General features: G+C 35.9%; 1 protein-coding gene across 4 annotated transcripts in view; it reads right to left on the reverse strand.

The window, feature by feature from the left end:
- Positions 1–23,037, reverse strand: part of LOC106081083 (uncharacterized) — a 155,395-nt gene extending 132,358 nt beyond the window's left edge. For all 4 annotated transcript variants that reach the window (XR_009398058.1, XM_059367453.1, XM_059367452.1 and 1 more), the window contains exon 1: positions 21,574–23,037. Coding sequence is in view for 3 of the 4 variants with exons in the window: in XM_059367453.1 (XP_059223436.1) it covers positions 21,574–21,655 (82 nt within the window). In the remaining variant the exon portion in view is untranslated. The remainder of the gene's footprint in view (positions 1–21,573) is intronic.
- Positions 23,038–23,366: the final 329 nt, after the last annotated feature.

Consider the following 23,366-nt stretch of genomic DNA (forward strand, 5'->3'; position numbering starts at 1 on the left):
TTTTGATATAGCTGCCATATAAACCGCTTTTTGGCACAAATTTGATACATAAGGTATAAATAAGTCATTTAATTAAGTTTATTTAGATAAAACTGTGCCAGAACCCACTGTGGTGGGTTCCCAAGATTGGGCCGGGCCGAACTTACCACATTCTTACTTACATTTTTAATGCGCTAGTTAATGGATACAGGGAGCCCATAACTTTGGTAGAATATCGATGGGAAAATACATCTATTACTTGGTGTTACATTAAAGGCACACAACTCTGGGATATTTAGTTCGTCCCTTCATGGAATTAAAGATTCTATCTTTAGATTAATTTATCTTATGTAGTATGTATACAAAGTTCTTGCACAAATTAAATGACAATCCCAAGTCCATGTTGATTTGTATACCAACAACCATGTCAAGTATTGTCTAAAGGAGTTCACATTGAAGATACATTGAAGTACATACCTGCAATTGAAAAAAGAAAATAAATTAGAAATTTTAAAAATATCTCATATTATAAAGTTATATGACACATAAAATAATAAAGTTTAAAACTACAATACTTTCTAAACAAATGGTGCAATAAATTACCCATAATTTTTACAGTCTGGACAAAATCTTTATTTTCATTACAATAATCAAATGTCCAATTGCCGGTGTTCATTTTCTATATAAAAATCCAAGTTAATTTCTTAAAAATTGTGATTTTTATATGTATATATTAAAACTGTGGGTGTAGTTCCACACAGCCCTACAATCTTACTGGCCCTCTACACAAACTTCATTGCATTTATGTAAGATAACATAAAATAGAAAATATTTTACCAAATTTATAATGTATCATCTATAGTTACATAAGAGCCAAATGACAGTTTGATATACCCAGACAGTGAAACTATTTTCATTATTTAATTAAAAACTCTCACTTTAATAAAAAACATGAATGAGAAAAAAAAGCAGGCAGGGAAGCACAATTCATATAAAAATTAACACTAAAGTGTGAATAATTTCAGAGTCAATAAAAAAGAAATTTATTTTAAAGTGTGCTGTGCTGTGCTGGGTGACGACAAACGTTTTGTTGGGGGGGGCATTGCCAACAATTTCACATCAATTCATAGATAGTTGAGTCAAATTGTTTAAAAGCCCCATAAAATTAGTCAATTATTAGCAAGTGTCTGAAAGTATGAAATTATATGCAAAACTTATAAAGACATGACATGCCTTGCTTTCAACATAGTTCACTCAACCCAAGCAATTCAATAACTTAAGGGGGTGGCAGAGTTGACTTCCTTTTGCAATGACCATATTTTCTATTGTGAGCTTTTTTGTATTGAAAAATCTCATAATACCCAGAAATGAAGTGTCTTGCCTAGCCTTTTTTCCATTTAATTTCATATTATACGCAAGTCTTTGACTACCAACCCCCCATATACTTGCAATAGTAACACTTGCTTCAATTTCATTATAGAAACTAATTAAAGGTTCGCTGTGGTATTTAATATGAACTGCTGCACATAAGAAAATGGAAAAAGCCAACAACTAATATATAAATACGCGGCTATCAAAGAAAAAATTACAAAAATATGAATGAAGTACGGAGAAGACAAAAAAACAAAACAAAACACAATGAAAGTCTTTATTAGATGCGTTGTTGTCATATCGATGTTGGCTCTTGATATGCCCCAATTGAGTTGCAAGACGAAGAAAGTATTGCCTTGTGCTGCTCAAATGTCATTTCCAATCGAAAGACTTAAGAGACAAACATTGTAGGCTGAACCTGATGTTTGTTAACACCAATGCTCAATAGCGACGGAGTGACGGTGCGCAACGAAGCGTTACACCATCAATTTATATGCATGTGTGAGTGTATTAAAACTATGTGTGTATTATATTGCATATATCTTTCTTTTAACACTTTACATTTTGAGAGAAATGCATTTTTAATGAAATCAATATGAATGTATATTAGGGTGGGTAAATTTGTGTGGGCAAAAAAAAAAAAACTCCAAGCGATTATGAAAATCGGAATCTACAAATCATGCATATACATATCTGGCCATGAACATTCCATTAAGGAACAGGGGATGCTTATCTCATATCAAAGACTGCAGTCCTTTTCAAGTTTTAGGACAATGATATTTGGCCTCCTTTTTATACCGTACACCATAGGATGGGGGTATACTAATTTCGTCATTCTGTTTGTAACTCTTCGAAATATTCCTTTGAGACCCCATAAAGTATATATATTCTTGATCGTCATGTCATTTTAAGTCGATCTAGCCATGTCCGTCCGTCTGTCTGTCTGTCGAAAGCATGCTAACTTTTGAAGGAGTAAAGCTAGTCGCTTGAAATTTGGCACGAATACTACTTATTAGCGTAGGTCGGTTGGGATTCTAAATGGGCCACATCGGACCATGTTTTGATATAGCTGTCCTATAAACCGATCTTTGATCTTGACTTCTTCAATCACTTGAGGGCGCAATTCTAATCCGATTTGGCTGAAATTTTGCATGAGGTGTCTTGTTATGATTTCCAACAACTGTGGTAAGTACGGTTCAAATCGATCCATAACCTGATATAGCTGCCATATAAACCGACCATGAATCTTGACTTCTTGGGCAACTAGAGAGCGCTATTCTTATCCGATTTGGCTGAAATTTTACAAGAGATGTTTTGTTATGACATGCAACAACTGTACCAGATATGGTTTTAATTGGTCCATAACCTGATATAGCTGCCATATAAACCGACCATGAATCTTGACTTCTTGGGCAACTAGAGAGCGCTATTCTTATCCGATTTGGCTGAAATTTTACAAGAGATGTTTTGTTATGACTTGCAACAACTGTACCAGATATGGTTTTAATTGGTCCATAACCTGATATAGCTGTCATATAAACCGATCTTGAATCTTGAATTCTTGGGCGACTTGAGGGTGCAATTCTTATCCGATTTGGCTGACATTTTACAAGAGATGTTTTGTTATGACTTGTAACAACTGTACCAGATATGGTTTTAATTAGTCCATCACCTGATATAGCTGTCATATAAACTGACCTGGGATCTTGACTCCTTGAGCATCTAGAGGTCACAATTATTATCCGATTTGGCTGAAATTGTGTACAACGACTTCTCCCATGAACTTCAACATACGTTTCAATTATGGTCTGAATCGATCTATAGCCTGATACAGCTGCCATATCAACCGATCACCCTATTTTACTTCTTGAGCCCCTTAAGGGCGCATTTTTTATTCGAATTGACTGAAATTTTACGCTCTCCGACATTCATTTCAATTATGGGCCGAATCGGACGACCACTTTATATTATAGCTCCATTGGCATAGCAATTCTTTTCTTTTATCATATGTTTCCCTAAAAAGAGATACCGGGAAAGAACTCGACAAATGCGATACATGGTGGAGGGTATATAAGATTCGGCCCGGCCGAACTTAGCACGCTTTTACTTGTTTATGCTGAGTCCGAACGGCATAACGCTTAGCGACACCAGTTGTTAGAGAAGTTTTAACTTGGCGGTATACCTTACAAATGTCGCTAGCATTTGTAAGGGGATAACGTACGCAGAAAAAAAATTTCTGATGTTCAAGCCGCGATTGGCGTTTGGCGCCATAGGTAGGCATGCTAACCTTTGCGCCACGGTGGCCTCCAAAAATCGAAATAGGTCTAAAATCAAAACCAAGCCTTCGTTTTTAACGACAGATCGCCCCGCTAGTTGAATCTACTATAACAATGAGCAGCTCCAGATATAGCAGAGCATTGTTCATACTGCGCCGAACGGCGTGCTGCAGTACGACACATCTTTGGGGAGAAGTTTTAACATGGCTAGTACCTCACAGATGTCGCCAGCATAAGGAGGGAATAACCACCGCTGAAAATTTTTTCTGATGTGCTTTAATTTGAAATGTAGAATTTCGAACAAAATCCAGGAATGTGGAATTTATAGAAAAAATCTTAGTGCAAAATATTGAGAATATCGGTTGATAAATGCGTTAGAAAAGTTCGTAAAAGTGAAAATCGGGAGATACATATATATGGCAGCTATATATAAATCTGAGTGGATTCCTATGAAAATTAGCAGAGTTCAGAAAAGTCATAAGAGAAACCTTAGTGAGAAATTTTGTGAGGATCCGTTAATAAATGACCAAATTATTGCAATATTAGCCACAATCGGATGAAAATATCTATGAGAACTAAATCTAAATCTTAAAGATTTTAACCAGAATCGGCATACGTAGTTAAAATCAAAGAAAAAGGCATTATGCAAAATGTAGAGAAAATCTGCTAAGAAATACGGCGACAAAAGCCTTTAAAGTGAAAATCAGTTGATAAATATATATGGGGGCTATATCTGAATATGTACCAATTTCTGTGAAATTCAGCAGCAATGTCGGGAGTCATTTGGTTATCTTTTGTGCCAAATGTCATGTGAACCGGCTATCAAATGATCACGTTAAACCAAACCGGACTAATATGTATACGAGACATAAATCCAAATCTGACAGATTTCGACCAAAATCCGCGCGTTTTATGGTAGTCGTAGAAGAAAGCGTAGTGTAAAGTTTTAAGAAGATCGGTTGATACATGCGCTTGCAAATCTCTTTAAAATTTTAAATCGGGCGATATATATATATATATGGGAGCTATATCTGTATCTGAACCAATTTCTATCAAATTCAGCTGTAACATCGATACTCATAACAGACTCCCCTGTGCCAAATTTCGTAAGAATCGGTTCGCAAATGATGATTTTACACTAGAAAAAATTGGTTGCAAAGGTATGGAGATTTACCTTAAAATAAGGTATATTTCGTTAATTAAGGCGGTCGGTTTTCATGTGTAATGGTGACGGTGAAAAAAATTTGAAAAAACCTGTTTTTTTGAAAAATTGACTTCTATGTTGTCGTCACATAAAATCCGATAGAATGGAGATGTTTATATGATTCTTTCTGTGTTTTATAGAAGTGATACAAAACAAGTAATAGCGTGGTGAGTTCGGCCGGGCCGAATCTCGGGAACTCACCACCATGCATTCTGCAAAACATTTATACAATATAAATTTAGTTGAAGGTCATAATTTTAATCTATTGGGTTGCCCAAAAAGTAATTGCGGATTTTTTAAAAGAAAGTAAATGCATTTTTAATAAAACTTAGAATGAACTTTAATCAAATATACTTTTTTTGCACATTTTTCTAAAGCAAGCTAAAAGTAACAGCTGATAACTGACAGAAGAAAGAATGCAATTACAGAGTCACAAGCTGTGAATAAATTTGTCAACGCCGACTATATGAAAAATACAATTACTATTTGGGCAACCCAATACATACCAAACTTCTGTCAAACCAGCAAAAGCCAAAGCTTCTAGAACCGAACACGGATGATCGAGAGACCGCTTTACATTGGAGCTATATCAGGTTATAGACTGATTTTGACCGTATTTGTCACCATTGTTGAAAGTCGTAACAGAACACCGTACGCAAAATTTCAGGCGGTTTATATGGATGCTATATCAGGTTATAGACCGATTTGAATCGTACTTGACGCAGTGGTTAAAAGTCATAACAAAACGCTATATAGACAAATCGGACAAAAATTGAGACTTGTAAGGGCTCAAGAAGTCAAATCTGGAAATCGGTTTATGTGGGAGCTATAGCAGTTCATAGACCGATTGATTTGGACCGTACAAAGCGCATTTGCTGGAAGTCATAACAGAACGCCACACGCAAAAAGGGCAGATATTGAGGCTTTCGGGGGCTCAAGAATTCAAATCTGAACCGATATGGCCCATCCACAATCATCAACGACCTATATTGATATTAAGTATCTGTACAAAATTTGAAAGAGCTAGCTTTACGCGTTCGACCGCTATCGTGATTTCGACAGACATGGCTAGATCGACTCAGAGCGTCGAGACGATCCAGAATATTTATATATACTTTACAAGGTCTTTGACGAATATTTCGAGATCGAGGTGTTACAAACGGAATGATTAGATTAGTGTACCCCCTTCCTATAGTGGTGGGTATAAAAAGGTTCTTTACACATGTGTGCAATAAAATATTACTACTTGGTATTTAACAATGAAAATAGCACTATTTGAAAATTTACTTTTTTCAGTATTTTGGCCCATTTAGTATGGCCTTTTGCAAAAGTCGTTGCTGGCAACCTTCAGTCTGTCAGCATGTTTTCTGATAAGATAAGACTGAGACGTCTGTTCTAACCAGTGACCGCAAAGCGGTAGACCTCGTCAAGTCTAGATTAGGCCAGATAGTTTTGGAATGCCCTCCGGGCCTGATATAGAAGACTTAGCTTACATGTCGCTGGAGGCATATCCACTGATTTCAGTTTCCATAGAATGTCTTAGATAGCTCCTAGTCTCGCAAACTCTCCCGGTTTACAATTCCCTGGAATATCTCTGTGACCCGACACCCTTTTCAGCGATCTCGTTAAGAGATCTTAAAGTAAAAAAAATCCCGTGGAACTTTTTTGCTGGTGTTTCATTTTTTCTACTTTTTAAGTTAGTTGTCCAATGGAAGTTTAATGGAAGAAACCGAGCGTGATGCTTATTTTTTGTAAACATGAAGTTCTATAAATTTCTAATTTACTGTACTCATGTGAGTACAATGGCATGGAAGGAGTTAGGGAATATCCTGTTACAAATTTATTTTACGCAATGCTAACCTTGACGATTGGGTTTATGCTACGGAGCCAGTAAAATCTTTACCAACTGCCTGTTTTCTCAACCAAAACAATAGCAGACATGTGAGCTAGTACCACAACACATTTGGTCGATTTATTGTTCTCAACGGATCCTAAGATTTCCCTTCGTTAGTCCCTTCCAACCAACTTAACCCAGTTGAGGATTTTTCCGAATCGTATTTAGGGTTGCCCAAAAAGTAATTGCGGATTTTTTAAAAGAAAGTAAATGCATTTTTAATAAAACTTAGAATGAACTTTAATCAAATATACTTTTTTTACACTTTTTTTTCTAAATCAAGCTAAAAGTAACAGCTGATAACTGACAGAAGAAAGAATGCAATTACAGAGTCACAAGCTGTGAAAAAATTTGTCAACGCCGACTATATGAAAAATCCGCAATTACTTTTTGGGCAACCCAATAATTAAAGTAAATTTTTAATCAGAATGACTTTGGCATATTTACAGATTTAAGCGACCAACATCACTTAGAAGTAAAGGAAGACCAATTTAGTGTTTTTCTCAATTTAAATTTTTACATATTTAAAGACATACCATCGGGAATTATTGTAGTACAAGGTGTGCATAAATGGTCTATTCAATAAAAAAAAGAGCCAGAGACCCATATTTTGGTATCTCATTAAAAATAAACTAAAAAGCTTAAAATATTGTCATTAAGACAAAAATGAATTGAAGTTTAAATGTAAATAACAATAATACCATCAATAATACGCATGTATTTTAAGTTTTATTTTAATGCTTATTTGATGTAAACAATGCCAAAGTTTTCAATTTATATGCAAATTTTCTCTACAATACCAAACCTCCTTTGAATTTTTATGTGTACACAAAAAACCATTCAAAACTGAGTTTTAAAATTTTTCAAATTTAAATTACCTCAATGTTTTTCACTGTCTTCGATCGACGAACTTTTGCTTTATTCAAATAAAATGCGGGAGGAAGATGGATTTCTAGCAATTCGTTTAATTTGCATTTTCCATTGGCTGAAAGCCAAGCTACCAATGGCTGGCTGCTTGAGAAGTTGGTCGCTTGCCCACCATGATGGTTTGTTAAAGTTTATAACTCTTTAGAGTTGTGATTGCTTCATAAAACGTGCTAAGTGCAGCTTGAAGTGAAGTTTATGGCTGGCCTCTGTGTTAGGCTGGCGATTTACGCAATTTTACTTAAAGTGCATAATTTCCATAGATGGTCGAAAGGGTTTTTTTTTTTTTGGTTAAAAGCAAAGATGTTAAAACTTTATTTTGGGTGCTATTTTTCAAGAGTTTTTTCTCAGTTTTGGGTTTCTTGAAGGTTAACGAAGGCAAACGTTTTGTCTACACCCTCTCAAATCAAAAGACTTAAGACACAAACTCGGTACAATAGCTATTCTGGGGTTTATCTTTGTTTTGAAGAATGAATACCCAAAGAAAATAAGCACGAATTTAAAAATACAACGCACTTAAATTTTTTAATTGCATTCGTATTTTTAAACAGCTGCTAATGTTGCAATAATATTGTGTGAATGAATGTATGAATACTTGGGTAATTTGTTATCTCTAAATGATTTACAAAACCTGCACATGTTAATTTGTTTAGAAATATGGTGTATGTCCAACTAGGCGGTTGCTTTTAACATTTTCTTGTCTATTTTATTTCTTGCTATTTTAAGGCAATTTGTTAATAAATTATGCTCAAGTTTGTGTTGTTTGTTATCTCTTTGGCAAAACTGCAGAACTATGACCCTTGTGTTAATGAGTTAACAGAGATTTGTTTATGTGTATGCGTATGGTCTTAACAAAGATCTTCACTGTTGTAATTATTTTTTGTGAATCTTTGCCGGCCAAAAAGGCAAATTGCCTAATGATTATCATCATCATATCTAGGTGTGGAATGCATTTGAAATAAGCAATTGTTAGTCATGTAAGGCCATATATAAATAAATGAGTCAAGATAAGTGAGGAGATTTCAGTCAAGTCAAATAAAATAACATCAAAACAAAGATGATTTCATATGTGAAATTTGTTTTTTGAGCAAGTGAACAAATTTTAAGCGTTTAGCGCCTAAAATCATCTACACTTTGTTTGAAATGAATGAAATAAGTCCATTAAACCTGTGTTTTTTTTTTCAAAAGTAATTAATATGCGTACCTGATTTTCATAAAATGTTTAGACCTTGATGCCTCACATTCGATTTGGAAAAACTTAAATCAAATCGGAATATATTCTAAATTTATTATTCACAACATGTTTGAATGTTAAAGTATAACAAGGTGAATGTTCATTGTGCTGACAAAAAAAATCCTTGGGTAATATATCTTAAGACTGATGCAATGAATACTTTCGAATACTTTCCTTCGGAATAAAGCAAATCATATTTGTGACATGTTCAAACAACCAACTTCTGTCTGTTATGATATTTTACCTACAAAATATGGCTAGGGGGTCTACAACTCAATGTTCCTGATTGTATAGAAATCGGTCAGTAAAGTAGCCTTTTCTGGATCCAAGAACTGAAATCGAGAGATCGGTCATTGGGCTTCACTTCAAAACTTACTCTGAATGGATGCGACACACAATTTTTTTACTTGTTTCTTAGCATATGGTTTATCTAGTCTCTAAGCATCGGGTCCACCCGGTACTGATCCAATCCTTAGGACAGTACAGGGTGGACCCGGTCCTTAGAGACTGGATAAACCATATGCTAAGGAACAGGTGGATAAATTGTGTGTCGCATGGCATAAATATATGGGAGAAAGTGGCACATGGCGCACCACAGAGGGCATTTTATCGCCACTCCTATGGGTGACCACCATAAATGACCTATTACGGATGCTAACTGAGGAGGGATTTGAACCCGTTTGCTACGCAGACGATGTTATAATACTTCTAAGGGGTAAGGATCCGAACGAGCTATGCAGAAGGGCCAAAAGGGTCTGCATATGGCATATGACTGGGCTAGACTCAGAGGTCTCAATTTAATCCAGAGAAGACTGAAATATGCCTGTTCACGAGGAAGACGAAGGTGGGCCAGTTTAACGCACCACGTTTCCTCAATAAGACGATTCGATCGATATCTGACAAGGTCAAATACTTAGGTGTGAGCTTGGACAGGAAACTTAATTGGAAGTGTCACATTCAGGAGCGTACTGAGAAGGCTCACAGATGTTGGGCACTATGTAGACGGGCCATAGGCTCGAAATGGGGCCTGAATCCTAGGCTCTACGGGAGCGTGATTAGACCAATACTTACTTACGCTTCAGTAGTTTGGTGGGCTGCTATGGAGAAAAAGTGCAACATAAGGACCATACAACAGGTTCAGAGAACATGTTGTCTTGACATAGGCGGAGCGATGAGGACCACGCTCAATAGGGCACTGGAGACTATTCTAGATATCCGACCCATTGACATTCAAATTAAGTGTAAGGCAGCCTTTGAAGCTATGAGACATAAAGCGGTGTGAGAATGAATTGAGGATGGGAGCAGCTCATACCATCGCGGTATAATCGTGGCGACGATAGGAAACCTGGAAGGAAGGGAAGAGGTTTCCGATCGGATACCTGAGATGTACCTTGAAGTCAAGTGCGAGGCACTGCTGCCATCGGCACAGTCTTGGATTGACGGAACCCTAGTATTAGCATCTGGTAGATCATGTTAAACGGATGGATCAAAGCTAGAGGACAGGGTGGGCCTGGGTGTTTACATTGAGAATCCAGGTACTGAGATCTTTTTTTGACTGCCTGACCATAATACGGTCCTGCAGGCGGAAATCCGGGTGATCGCGGAATGCGTGAAGTGGTGTGGTGCTAACGCGAGGACGTCGAGTGTGATCATCTTTACCGACAGTATAATTGCCATAAGGGCAATAACAACCAGGACGGTAAGGTCACGAACAGTCTTGCAATGTAAGAAGGAGTTTAACGTCTTCTCTGAGGATGGCAAAATCCGCATCGTTTGGGTGCGGGGCCATAACGGATTAAGGGAAAATGAAAGGGCAGACGATTTGGCGGTGAAGGCCAGACCACTGCCGTCAATAAACTTGGTTAACCCGAAGCCTTTCGGGTCGACGCAGACCGAGTTGAGGGAGTGGGCGACGAATGCGCATGCAACATTGTGGAACAACGAAATGAACGGTAGGACGGCGAAAATCTTATGGGGAAATCACGCTACAGTCTTTAAAAATAGAGATATTGAGTTGAAACTTTGCACAGATTCTTTTTTGATCCACAAGCAGATTAAGTTCGAAGATGGGCTATATCGGACTTTATCTTGATATAGCCCCCATATAGACCGATCCTCCGATTTAGGGTCTTAGGCCCATAAAAGCCACATTTGTTATCCGATTTTGCTGTAATTTGGGACAGTAAGGTGTGTTAGGCCCTTCGACATCCTTCGTCAATTTGGCCTAGATCAGTCCTGATTTGGATGTAGCTGTCATATAGACCGATCCTCCGATTTAGGGTCTTAGACCCATAAAAGCCACATTTATTATCCGATTTTGCTGAAATTTGGGACAGAGAGTTGTGTTATGCCCTTCGACATCCTTCGTCAAATTGGCTCAGATCGGTCCAGATTTGAATATAGCTGCCATATAGACCGATCTCTCGGTTTTAGGTTTTGGGGCCATAAAAGGCGCATCTATTGTCCGATTTGCCGAAATTTGGGACAGTAAGTTGTGTTAGGCTCTTCGACATTTTTCTGCAACTTGGCCCAAATCGGTCCAGATTTGGATATAGCTGCCATATAGACCGATATCTTCATTTAAAGTCTTAGCCGTATAAAAGGCGCATTTATAATCCGATTTCACTGAAATTTGACACAGTGACTTATGTTAGGCTTTTCGACATCTGTATCGTATATTGTTCAGATCGGTTTTTTTTAGATATAGCTACTAAAAAGACCATTATTTTTTTATACACAATTGAACATTGACTTGTACCGATTAGTATTTGGTCCAAATCGGAACATATTTCGATATAATTGCTATGGGATATAAGGTATGCAATTTTCACCGGATTTTGATGAAAGGTGGTTTACATATATACCCGAGGTGGTGGGTATACAAAGTTCGGCCCGGCCGAACTTAACGCCTTTTTACTTGTTTGTTTTTTGAATGTTTAATTTTGACACAATTTTAAGTTAAACAATGACTATTTTCGAATTTGACATTTAAAGAAGTGTTTGCCTTTTCTTTATTTCAGCATATCAATGATGGTCCAAAACTAAAAATTTTCATGTTTTAATCTTCTAAAAAGTATAAATCATTATTACTTTCTCACCTTTAACTTTAATAATACCTAAGTTACTCATGACCTTCGATTCTTCTTTCTCCACCTCAATTCTTCCTACAATACCTACTCAAGTCTTCTTCAGCCTACCTGTTATACATAGAAAAACAAATACCTTAGAACTGTGCATTAACCCTTTGCGTTGCATCATTAATAACTGTTCGATAAATTTAAAACAATAGCTGATTAAAGAAAAGACGTTGAAAGAAATAAAGCGACAAAAGCACAGAAATGAATCTTCAGATATCAATGAAAAGTTGCTGCTTTTCAATTCTATGCAAATTATATGACTGCCTATTGAATTTCTAACTCTTTTATTTTTTGTTCTCATATTTGGTGATAAAGAAGTTTCATTTTAAGAAATAGAGGGAAAAAAGACCAAAATCCCATGAATATGCAGAAGCTGGGGGAAAAAAATAACAAAGAAAGTTATAGAATAAGCTTTAATAGTAACTTAGTATGAAAACAAGAACTGTAAATTTTCTCTAGAAGATGGAAGAGACCAAAGGAAAATTGAAGAAGAACTAGGGACCTAATGTGTGAATGTAGAATACTATAGAGGAAAATGTTTAGGTTTTAATGGTTACATGATTAATTTTTATGCAGAAGATTAATAAGAAGGATGAATGGAAATTTTATGGAAATCAAAATCAAATAGACAATTAAGAACAAAAAAAGCCAACTTTTAAGCTTAAGAATTAAAACGAAAAGTCGTCATCTTAACTTATATGAGGTGTGTAATATTTTTGGAAAACATTTCAAGACGGGCCTTGAGCCTCTCTTATTATGAATTCTGGACGATGATCAATGATATGAGACACACCTGTTAACCTAACCTATTGAAAGAGGAACACAAACGATAGAAGTTTAAATAAATCGCAATTTTCATAAATACAGACAGCATTTAGTGATGAACAGATGACCGAAGATCATGCTATGTTCTCATCAGGATTCAATCTCAGGCATAATGCCAACCATCTTTCAGTTAATTCCAATGAACAACATTCTTAACTATAGTTTAACAAACAAAAAGTTTGTAATAAAAAAACAATTCTTTTGGTTAATAGAACTCAATATTAGCGTTGACTTTATTAAAACTCAACCTTTCTTACCATGATTTTTTAAAAAAATACTGTTAAAAATATTTCAAACATTTTTCACACTTTCATTGACCTAAAAAATACAACTGCACCAACCAACCGAAAACCAAAAGACTTAAGAGATGAACTTTTTCTTGGCCACACAATACAAGCATAAGGCAAAAATATAAAAAAAAAAATTGCAACCTAACTCACATTCACATTCAAATGCTAGAAATTACATTTTTTATGAGCACTGAAAACTTAGCCACCAACAACCAGTGACTTATTATTGCCAGCAATTTACAATTTTTTTGTGCTTTAATAAAGAAAATGCCATAAACATACCAAACATTTTTTCACATTTACTAAGCCAAAAAAAAATAAACATTTACAGCTGCACCTGTTTTCAGTTTTAGTTTTCTTCACTACTGTAATGTAGTAAACTGGGTTTGTTGTTGCAAATAATAACAACAACAAAAATCTGTATAATTGTCAACGATTTGGATTTCTTTAGTTTTTGGTTTGGATTTTTTTTTAACGGGCGTTAGAAAAATATGGAAAAAAATTGTAAAATATAAGAACCACCATGGGTTTGGGAGGGAATACCATATATTATCAAGTTTTCAGCACCAGAAAATAGGGATTTCGATTAACATTGAATTTATATATATTCTTAATTACCTTGAAACTTTTAGTTGATCTATTTATGTCCATCTGTTTTTCCATTTTGGACTTGTTTAGAATATATTACGAGAAGAAGAAGAAAAAAAGGGCATGGGCAATAACTCCCAATGAAATACAACCAGAAGAAGAACAAGTAAGAGAGTGCTAAGTTTGGTCGGACCGAATTTTATATACTCTCCACCTTGGATCACATTTGTCGAGTTCTACGCGCGGTATCTCTTTTTAGGCAAACAATGAATATTGAATTAGAACTATTATGCTATTGGAGCTATATCAAGTTATAATCCGATTCGGACCATAAATGAATGCCGAACATTGTAGAAGACATTGTGTAATATTTCAGTTTATTCGGATAAGAAATGCGCCTTGAGGGGTTCAAGTAGCAAAATCGGGAGATAGGTTTATATGGGAGCTGTATCAAGCTATTGATCGATTCAGACCATGTTGAAAGTCATGAGAGAAGCCGTTGTTCACAATTTCTGCCAAATCGGATGAGAATTGTGCAGTCTATTGGCTCAAGAAGTCCAGACCCAAGATCGGTTTATATGGCAGCTATATCAAAACATGGACCGATATGGCCCATTTATTGGGTTGCCCAAAAAGTAATTGCGGATTTTTTAAAAGAATGTAAATGTATTTTTAATAAAACTTACAATGAACTGTAATCAAATATACTTTTTTTACACTTTTTTTCTAAAGCAAGCTAAAAGTAACAGCTGATAACTGACAGAAGAAAGAATGTAATTACAGAGTCACAAGCTGTGAAAAAATTTGTCAACGCCGACTATATGAAAAATCCGCAATTACTTTTTGGGCAACCCAATACAATCGCAACCGACCTACACTATTAGTAGTAGAAGTATTCGTGCAAAATTTCAGTAGGCTAACTTTACTCCTTCGAAAGTTAGCGTGCTTTCGACATACAGACGGACGGACGGACAGACAGACGGACGGACATGGCTAGATTGACTTAAAATGACATGACGATCAAGAATATATATACTTTATGGCGTCTCATACGCATATTTCGAGGTGTCACAAACAGAATGACGAAATTAGTATACCCCCATCCTATGGTGGAGGGGAAGCAAAGGATAAAACAAAATAATTGCTATGTTATTGGAACTATTATGGTTCATTCCGGACCGCACTTGAACTGAAAATTGGAGACCATAGTAGAAGTCATTGTGTAAAATTTCAGCCAAATTTGGTAATAATTGCGCGCTTTAGGGGCTGAAGAAGTAAAATAGGGAGATCAGTTTATAGGGGAGCTGTATCAGACCATATTCGACACGTATGTTGAAGGTCATGGAAGAAGCCGTTGTACAAAATTTCAGCCAAATCGGATAATAATGGCGCCCTTTATAGGCTCAAGAAGTTAAGACCCCAAATCGGTTTATATGGCAGCAATATCAGGTTAAGAACTGATTTGATCCACACTTAGCTCAGTTGTTGAAAGTCATAACAAAACACGTCATGCAAAATTTCAGCTAAATCAGATAATAATTGCGCCCTCTAGTGGCTCAAGAAGTCAAGATCCCAGATCGGGTTATATGGCAGCTATATCAGGTTATGAACCGATTTGTACCATACTTAGCTCAGTTGTTGAAAGTCATAACAAAACACGCAATGCAAAATTTCGGCCAAATCGGATAGGAATTGCTCCCACCATAAAACACCTCATGCAAAATTTCGGCTAAATCGGATAATAATTTCGCCCTCTAGTGGCTCAAGAAGCCAAGACCCCAGATCGGTTTATATGACAGCTATATCAAGTTATAGACCGATTTGAACCATACTTAGCTTAGTTGTTGAAAGTCATAACAAAACACCTCATGCAAAATTTCAGTTAAATCGGATAATAATTGCGCCCTCTAGTGGCACAATAAGTGAAGACCCCAGATCTGTTTATATGACAGCTATATCAGGATATAGACCGATTTGAACCATACTTAGCTCAGTTGTTGAAAGTCATAACAAAACACCTTATGCAAAATTCAGCTAAATCGGATAATTGCGCCCTCTAGTGGCTCAAGAAGTCAAGACCCCAGATCGGTTTATATGGCAGCTATATCAGATTATGAACCGATTTGAATTATTCTTAGCACAGTTTTTGGAAGTCACAACAAAACACGTCGTGCAAAATTTCAGCCAAATCGGATAAGATTTGCGCATTCTAGACGCTCAAGAAGTCAAGTTCCCAGATAGATTTATATGACAGCTATATCAGGTTATGGAGAGATTTGAACAAAATTTCACATAATCCGATAATAATTGCGCCCTCTAGTGGCTCAAGAAGTCAAGACCCCAAATCCGTTTATATGGCAGCTATATCAAAACATGGACCGGTATGGCCCATTTACAATCCCAACCGACCTACACTAACAAGAAGTATTTGTGCAAAATTTTAAGCGGCTAGCTTTACATTTTCGAAAGTTAGCGTTCTTTCGACAGACAGACGGACGGATGGATGGATGGACGGAGGGACGGACATGGCTCGATCGACTCAAAATGTCATGACGATCAAGAATATATATACTTTATGGGATCTTAGATGAATATTACAAGGAGTTACAAACAGAATGACGAAATTAGTATACCCCATCCTATAGTGGAGGGCATAAAAATAAGTTTTCTACATTTTTATTTTTCCTAATTGCTAGATCCATTGCTGAAGGAAGATGTTTGTAATGATTGCAGCCATCAATATGTTTTTAGAAAGTAAGGTAACAAATGTAGTTTTCGCGTGATGCAATTTTTTCACATGTTAAACAAATGCACAAAAAAAAAGAAGGAAGGAACATTTTGCTCCTAGAGATATTGAAGATATTGAATCTTTATCCATAATAGATAACTATTAACCTAAACTCTCCATTTTACAAAATTACTCGTTTCATGCACAAAACTAAATTCAAAACCCAATTAGTCTTTGACATTCTTTTCGTTACTCATGGCAAAAACTACAAAAATGCCAAAAATGTGCTAAAGTTAAACATCCGTTTCCGCAAATAAAAAATTGACTTTACAATTTAACGTAACCCCTTGGTATGGCAAAAACTTTTGACTTTTGCCAAGAAAAAAAAAACAAGTCCATAAAAGTAGACATGTCAAGAAAAATTGAAAAAAACTCGGCAAAAAGACGTCAGTTGTTCAAAATACAATACATTTCAATTCATCATGTATATGTCAAAACAAATATTTACTCATCAGAACAAGTCAGTTTTGCTCTGTGAGTGTCTAACTGACTGTCCCATGAATTCAGAAGAGCACCCCAAAACCACAGAGACAAGCAGCGCAACCACTAATTGACACAACTTACTTCACCAACAAATTGACCAACTTAACAAGACACTTAGGTTTAATGGTCAGCCACGATGGAATAAAGTTAAAATGTTTTTACTTAGTTGCCGGTCGTTCGTCTGTCCGTTTGGTCATTCTTTAATCTGTCTTCATTGGCCCCAGCAATAAGAAGTCATTCATGCCAATGTTTGGTTCATTTTTTTTTTAACTAAGAAAAACGTGAATAAGTCAAATTGCAAAAGTGTAGAAAGCAGGTGTGGATAATAAAATAGAATAATATTTTTTTTTTCTTTCAGGAATTTAGAGCGAAAAATTGATTTTTCTTTAATGGCTAAGTTAATTGCATATAGGACTCTTTGTAAAAACAAAATATATTTTATATATTGGGTTGCCCAAAAAGTAATTGCGGATTTTTTAAAAGAAAGTAAATGCATTTTTAATAAAACTTAGAATGAAATTTCATCAAATATACTTCTTTACACTTTTTTTCTAAAGCAAGCTAAAAGTAACAGCTGATAACTGACAGAAGAAAGAATGCAATTACAGAGTCACAAGCTATGAAAACATTTGTCAACGCCGACTATATGAAAAATCCGCAATTACTTTTTGGGCAATAGTGTTTTGTATAACCCCAAAGTTTTGATAATTATTTAAAAGGGATTGTATCCAGTTTTATAACCAATTTGTTATTGTTTCTAATCAAATTTTCACACTTATAATTTTTTATTCATCAAGTAATTTAGCTTTTTATGTTTTTGGCTATTTTTTTGGTTTTAATTTTGTTAATAACTTCGATTTTCCTTTATTTAATTCATTTATGTATGCTAAGGATTATTGTGAAATCTTCTCTCTTAACACCAATTCCATAATTCGTTTTCATTCGAACCTTGCCGTAAGTAAGGCAGATTCACCATTACCTAATTGCAATATGCAACGTCATTCAAAAACGAAAGACTTAAGACACGAACTTTAACAGTCATCATAGCGATCAGTCATCAATGGCTTACAAAAATATTTGACCTATGCCACGCATATTTAAATGAAACAATGTTAAGGATGAAATTGTTTAAGTACCACAAAGACAATCACTTACATAACCTTGAATTGGCTTGCATAAAATTATTTAAAATTTTGTTTTGTTTATATGGTTGATGGCAACCTTGATAGATATTTTGAATGTTTCAACCATTAATAAAATTTAGCTATAAAAAACAAAACGTGAGTAATTTGTAGAGAAAACTATTTAGTAATGTATCTTAAAAACAAATTGTGGATGATTTTTTTGTGAAGGGCGCAACATTCATTGGAGGTAGTGAACATACATACACACACTTGGTTGGACGCTAAGTGTAAAAAAAATGTTTTTGATATGTGAAAAAATGTCTTATTTCCCATAGGAACATATAAATAAGATTGCAGGTATTTGAACTTGGAGGAGCCATCAAAATCCCAGCAAACCATGTATTATCATTTGGTTTTTATACCCACCACCGAAGTATGGGGGAATATTAATTTTTATACCCACCACCGAAGGATGGGGGTATACTAATTTTGTCATTCCGTTTGCAACACTTCGAAATATCGATTTACGACCCTATAGAGTATATATATTCTTGATCGTCGTAAAAATCTAAAACGATCAAGCAATGTCCGTCCGTCTGTCTGTTAAAATCATGGTACAGGCTTAAAAAATAGAGATATTGAGTTGAAACTTTGCATAGCTTCTTTTTTTAACCATAATCAGCTGAAGTTCGAATATGGCCTATATCGACTATATCTTGATATAGCGCCCATATACACCGATCCGCCGATTTAGGGTCTTAGGCCCATAAAAGCCACTTTTATTATCCGATTTTGCCGAAATTTGGGATAGTGAGTTTTCTTAGGCCACTCGACATCCTTCTTCAAGTTGGCCCCGATCGGTCCAGATTTGGATACAGCTGCCACATAGACCCATCCACCGATTTAGGGTCTTGGGCCCATAAAATCCACATTTATTATACGATTTTGCTGAAATTTGGGACAGTGAGTTGTGTTACGAAAGTCAACAATCCTTTTTCAATTTGGCCCCGATAGGTTCAGATTTGGATATAGCTGCCATATAGACCGATCTGTCTATTTATGGTCTTGGGCCCATAAAAGGCCCATTTATAGTCCGATTTCGCCAAAATTTGGGACAGTGAATGTTAGGCCTTTCAACAATTTTCTTCAATTTGGCTCAGTTCGGTCCAGATTTGTGTAAAGCTGCCATACAAACCGATCTCAGATCTTAACTTCATAAGCCTCTAGAGGGCGTAACTCTTATCAAATTTTTCAGAAATTTTACTTGAGGTGTTTTGTTATGGTTACCAATAACAGTGTTAAGTATGGGTATCAAATGAATGGTATTGTCAAGTAGATTACGAATATGCAAAAACATGTCCAAACGTTGGACTCGGGAATAACTTACGGGGTCTTGAGAATTTTGAACCAAACGTTGGACTCGGAAGAACCTACGGGGTCTTGAATTTTGAATCCTCCTAAACCTAGGCGAATAATAGGTATTAACGTCATCTTATATATTTTTAACAATAGTCCCAATAAAGCTTTTAGGGCGCTGGGGCAACATTTGAATATGTAAACAATATTAATAAAGTTAAATTGAAATTGAAAAAAAGTAGATTTCGGCATAAGAACTCCCGTCCTGACTTCAAACATCTGTGTCAAGTATGATCCAAATCGGTGATATAGCCCCCATATAAACCGATCCCCGGAGTTGACATCTTGAACCCCTAGAATACTCAATCCTAGTTTGATTTGGGTAAAATTCGGCAAAAAGACTCTAGCTATGACCTCCTCCCTCCGTCTTTAAACTGATAAAAACTCATCACCGGATTCTCATTCTCATCTCACTAGCTAAAATTTGGCAAAAGGACTGTTTTTATGACTTTCAACATCCGATATCTTCTTGAACCCCTTGAAGTCTAAATTTTCGCCTAATTTGGAAAAAATTTCAAACAAAAATTTTTGTTATTACCTCCAATATTGATGGCAAGTACAATTAAAATCAGTTTGTTAACAGATATAGCACCCATATAAGGCGATCCCTTCTTGAGCACTAAAAGTCAAAATTTTCACCTAATTTAGATAACATTTTAAACATAACTTTTGACTTCCTTTATTCGTTACAAGTATAATCCAAATCAGTTTGTTGACGGATATAACACCCATATAAACCGATCTCCGGACTCCATTTTAAGCGGAATCTATGGTATTGGGTACCCAAGAATCAACTCGGCCGAACTTAGCAAATTTTTATTTGTTTTAAATTTCAATAGGCTTCGTCTCTAGCCTGTGACATACACGTGTAAATCGAAAATTGCGACCTGTACTTTGTACACAGTCAGACACCTGGACAGACAGACGGCCGGACAGACATACGGTCATAGCTAAGTCGAATCAGAAGATGATTCTGAGTAGTTTCGTATACTTATCAATGGGTCTATCTCTCTTCCCTATTGGTGTTGAAAACTTTTTTTATGCCCAACACTGAGGTAGGGACTTGAAGTAATGACGCCAATATATAAATCCGAGATGGTGGGTATCGGAAGCTCGGTCCGACCGTCTTTAATCCGTTTTTACTTGTTTAGGCCCAAAAAAAATTTTATAAAAAAAAATAAATTCTCAAAATGAGGCAATGGAATTGAGTTACGGGCGTTGGTGGGTTAATGTAAAATAAATCATAAGTACCGGGAAAAAAATATTATTTTTGTCTAGAGCCATTTCCATGTATGAGCCCAGTACAGTAAACCAGCTGTTAGTCTAAATGGCAGCTATACCCATATAAGGTGCAATTTAGTACATAATCGAACCTCCTACCTCCACACTATATCGAAATATAAAACCATGCAATGAGTAACATGTTGTTTATGGGCGGCCAAAGATAGTACAATCTGAAATATATTCGGTGGGATATCGAGGGACAAAAAAAATCATTGTTCCAAAACTCTGCGAAATCAGAGAACTTGGAGAACGGTCTAAGCGTAGAGACACACCACCTTCTCTGTTGAGAATCGAAACCAGACCCACTTTACTGGTAGCTACGAACGGTAAATCATTGAACATTTTTTTTCAAGTTTGTGTCTTAAGTCTTTTGTTTATGAAACAAAAAATTTTATCATTCAAAATTTTCCAATTTTTTTTTTGTGAAAAAAAAAAATTAAAGAATGATAAGCTTATTGTGCTCATTTTTTGTCCCCAAGTGTTGGCAATAAAAGCAATAAAACAGGAACTATGTAAGTGTTCTTTTTTCGGAATGCAAAAAAACAGTACTCAGAACCTGTTAAACATTTTCTGGCTTTGGGTGGATGGTAGAGAAATAGAAAGAAGGCCCACTAAAAACAGCGGCATGATGTAAATATGCCTTTTTTATGGCCAGACAAATTGGGTAAAATGAATAACTGAGCAAGAAAAAACAGGGGGAAGACAGCAAAAACAAAACAGGCTGTGCAAGAAACTAAGCCTGGATGACACACTCACCTATATTTTGTGCATCGATGCGTGCATAATAGCCCAAAAGGCTAATGATCAGTAGAAGTAAATGTGTGGTGATTTTAGGCATCTTGAGTAGAGGGAGCAGCAGCAGCGATAGCAACAGCAGGTGGTAAAATTGAAGTATTCGATAAATAGGAAAGTTCAAAGTTGTTCTAGGTGTTGATAATGGTGATTAATTGAATACAGCTAAAGTTGAAGAACATATGGAATCACTTGATTTATTATTATTCCTTCTATTCCGTCTGGTTTAGATAAATTTTTGGTTTGATGAGTTATATTTTAATTGATTTTATTTTTGTATATTTTTTTCCTCTGGCTTCTTCAGATTGGAAATATTTTTCAATTTTTTCTTTTCACCAACATAGACGAATGAAAGAAGCATCAGCGGGTTGTACAGGTGTATTGTATTACAAGTCGTGTTGTTTTGTATTATTATTATTATTTTTTTTTATTATTATCTTGATTTTTTTCATTAGCTGCTGTGAGAAGTTTTCTTAAAGAAAAAGTATGTCACCGTTACACACACAGCAGGTTGCAGTAGCAGCAGCAGCAGCTTCAACAGCCTCTAGACATGGGCATGGCAGAGCTAAGCTCAGCACAGTGGGAATAAATTACATAAAATTTCGTGGTTTTTAGTTTCCTTCAACGGAAACTTTCTATTTTTTCCACAACTCAATCAGATATCCACAAATAACACTTCGTAGGCACTTAGAAATTGCAGTATTCCAATTTTTGTCAAAATTTCTTCATCAACATCAAGTTTGATATTTTTTTAGAAATTTATTTATTTTTTTTTTAGTATTTGTTTTCATAGAGTTGTTCTCGCTTTTTTCTTTCGAACAAAACACTCACACACGACGATTCGTTTAATTTGGCCCACACAACGGTCTTGGGTCTGACTTCCAGAGTGTCGTGCTTTCCGTTCCGATATTCAAGTGCGACTAAACATTGCCAATGGAAGACCATAAGCCTTAAGCTTTAACTTTGGCTGAACGTACCAACACTCGAATGACAGACACAGCACACAAACGCGCGCACGCCTAACCCAATCATACACCATAAGAAATTTCTTTTTTCCTTTTTGCTTTCTTTCTGTTTTTTTTATGTTTTGTAAAGACACGAAACTTTGCGACAGCCGTAACCAAAGCAGGGGAAGACGAAGAAGAAATAGCGGCACAAAAAAGACTACCAAAAAGGCAAAAGCAACAGCATAGATCGATGCGTTACACAGCCAACTAGTGGCGGCCAACAAGTGTTGGTTGTTGTGGTCTTGGCTGTGAGCCTCCTCTTCACGATGTTGTGGTAAAAGTTTTGCCTTACGAAAGCAATACGCCAAACAGCTGAAAATTGTAAATACTCGTCTAAAACTTGGTTGTTTGCTTGTTTCGACGAGTTTAAATTTTTTAAGTTTTTCTTCGGTTGCGTGTTGGAGCGCGTTTTACAACCGTTTCGTTGAACAGCTTGAATAAAACTGTTTGGTTTGGTTAGACGAAAAGCCGGCATAGCTATTATGCTTTGTCGCAGTTGTAATACCAAATGTGGAGAACAGTCGCTTGACTTTTTATTGGGAAGGTGTTGCGAATTCTAAGGTAAAATAGAAAAGTTTAAAAATCAGAGAAGAATAAGTTTGTTAAATTTGTATGTATCACTGAGGTAAAGAGGTAGACCCATTGATAAGTATACCGATCGACTCAGAATCACTTTCTGATTCGATTTAGCTATGTCCGTCTGTCTGTCTGTTCATGTTAAATGGTGTGCAATCTACAGGTCCCAATTTT

The sequence above is a fragment of the Stomoxys calcitrans genome, chromosome 4 (genome assembly GCF_963082655.1).
Source record: "Stomoxys calcitrans chromosome 4, idStoCalc2.1, whole genome shotgun sequence".
NCBI classification, from domain to species: domain Eukaryota; kingdom Metazoa; phylum Arthropoda; class Insecta; order Diptera; family Muscidae; genus Stomoxys; species Stomoxys calcitrans.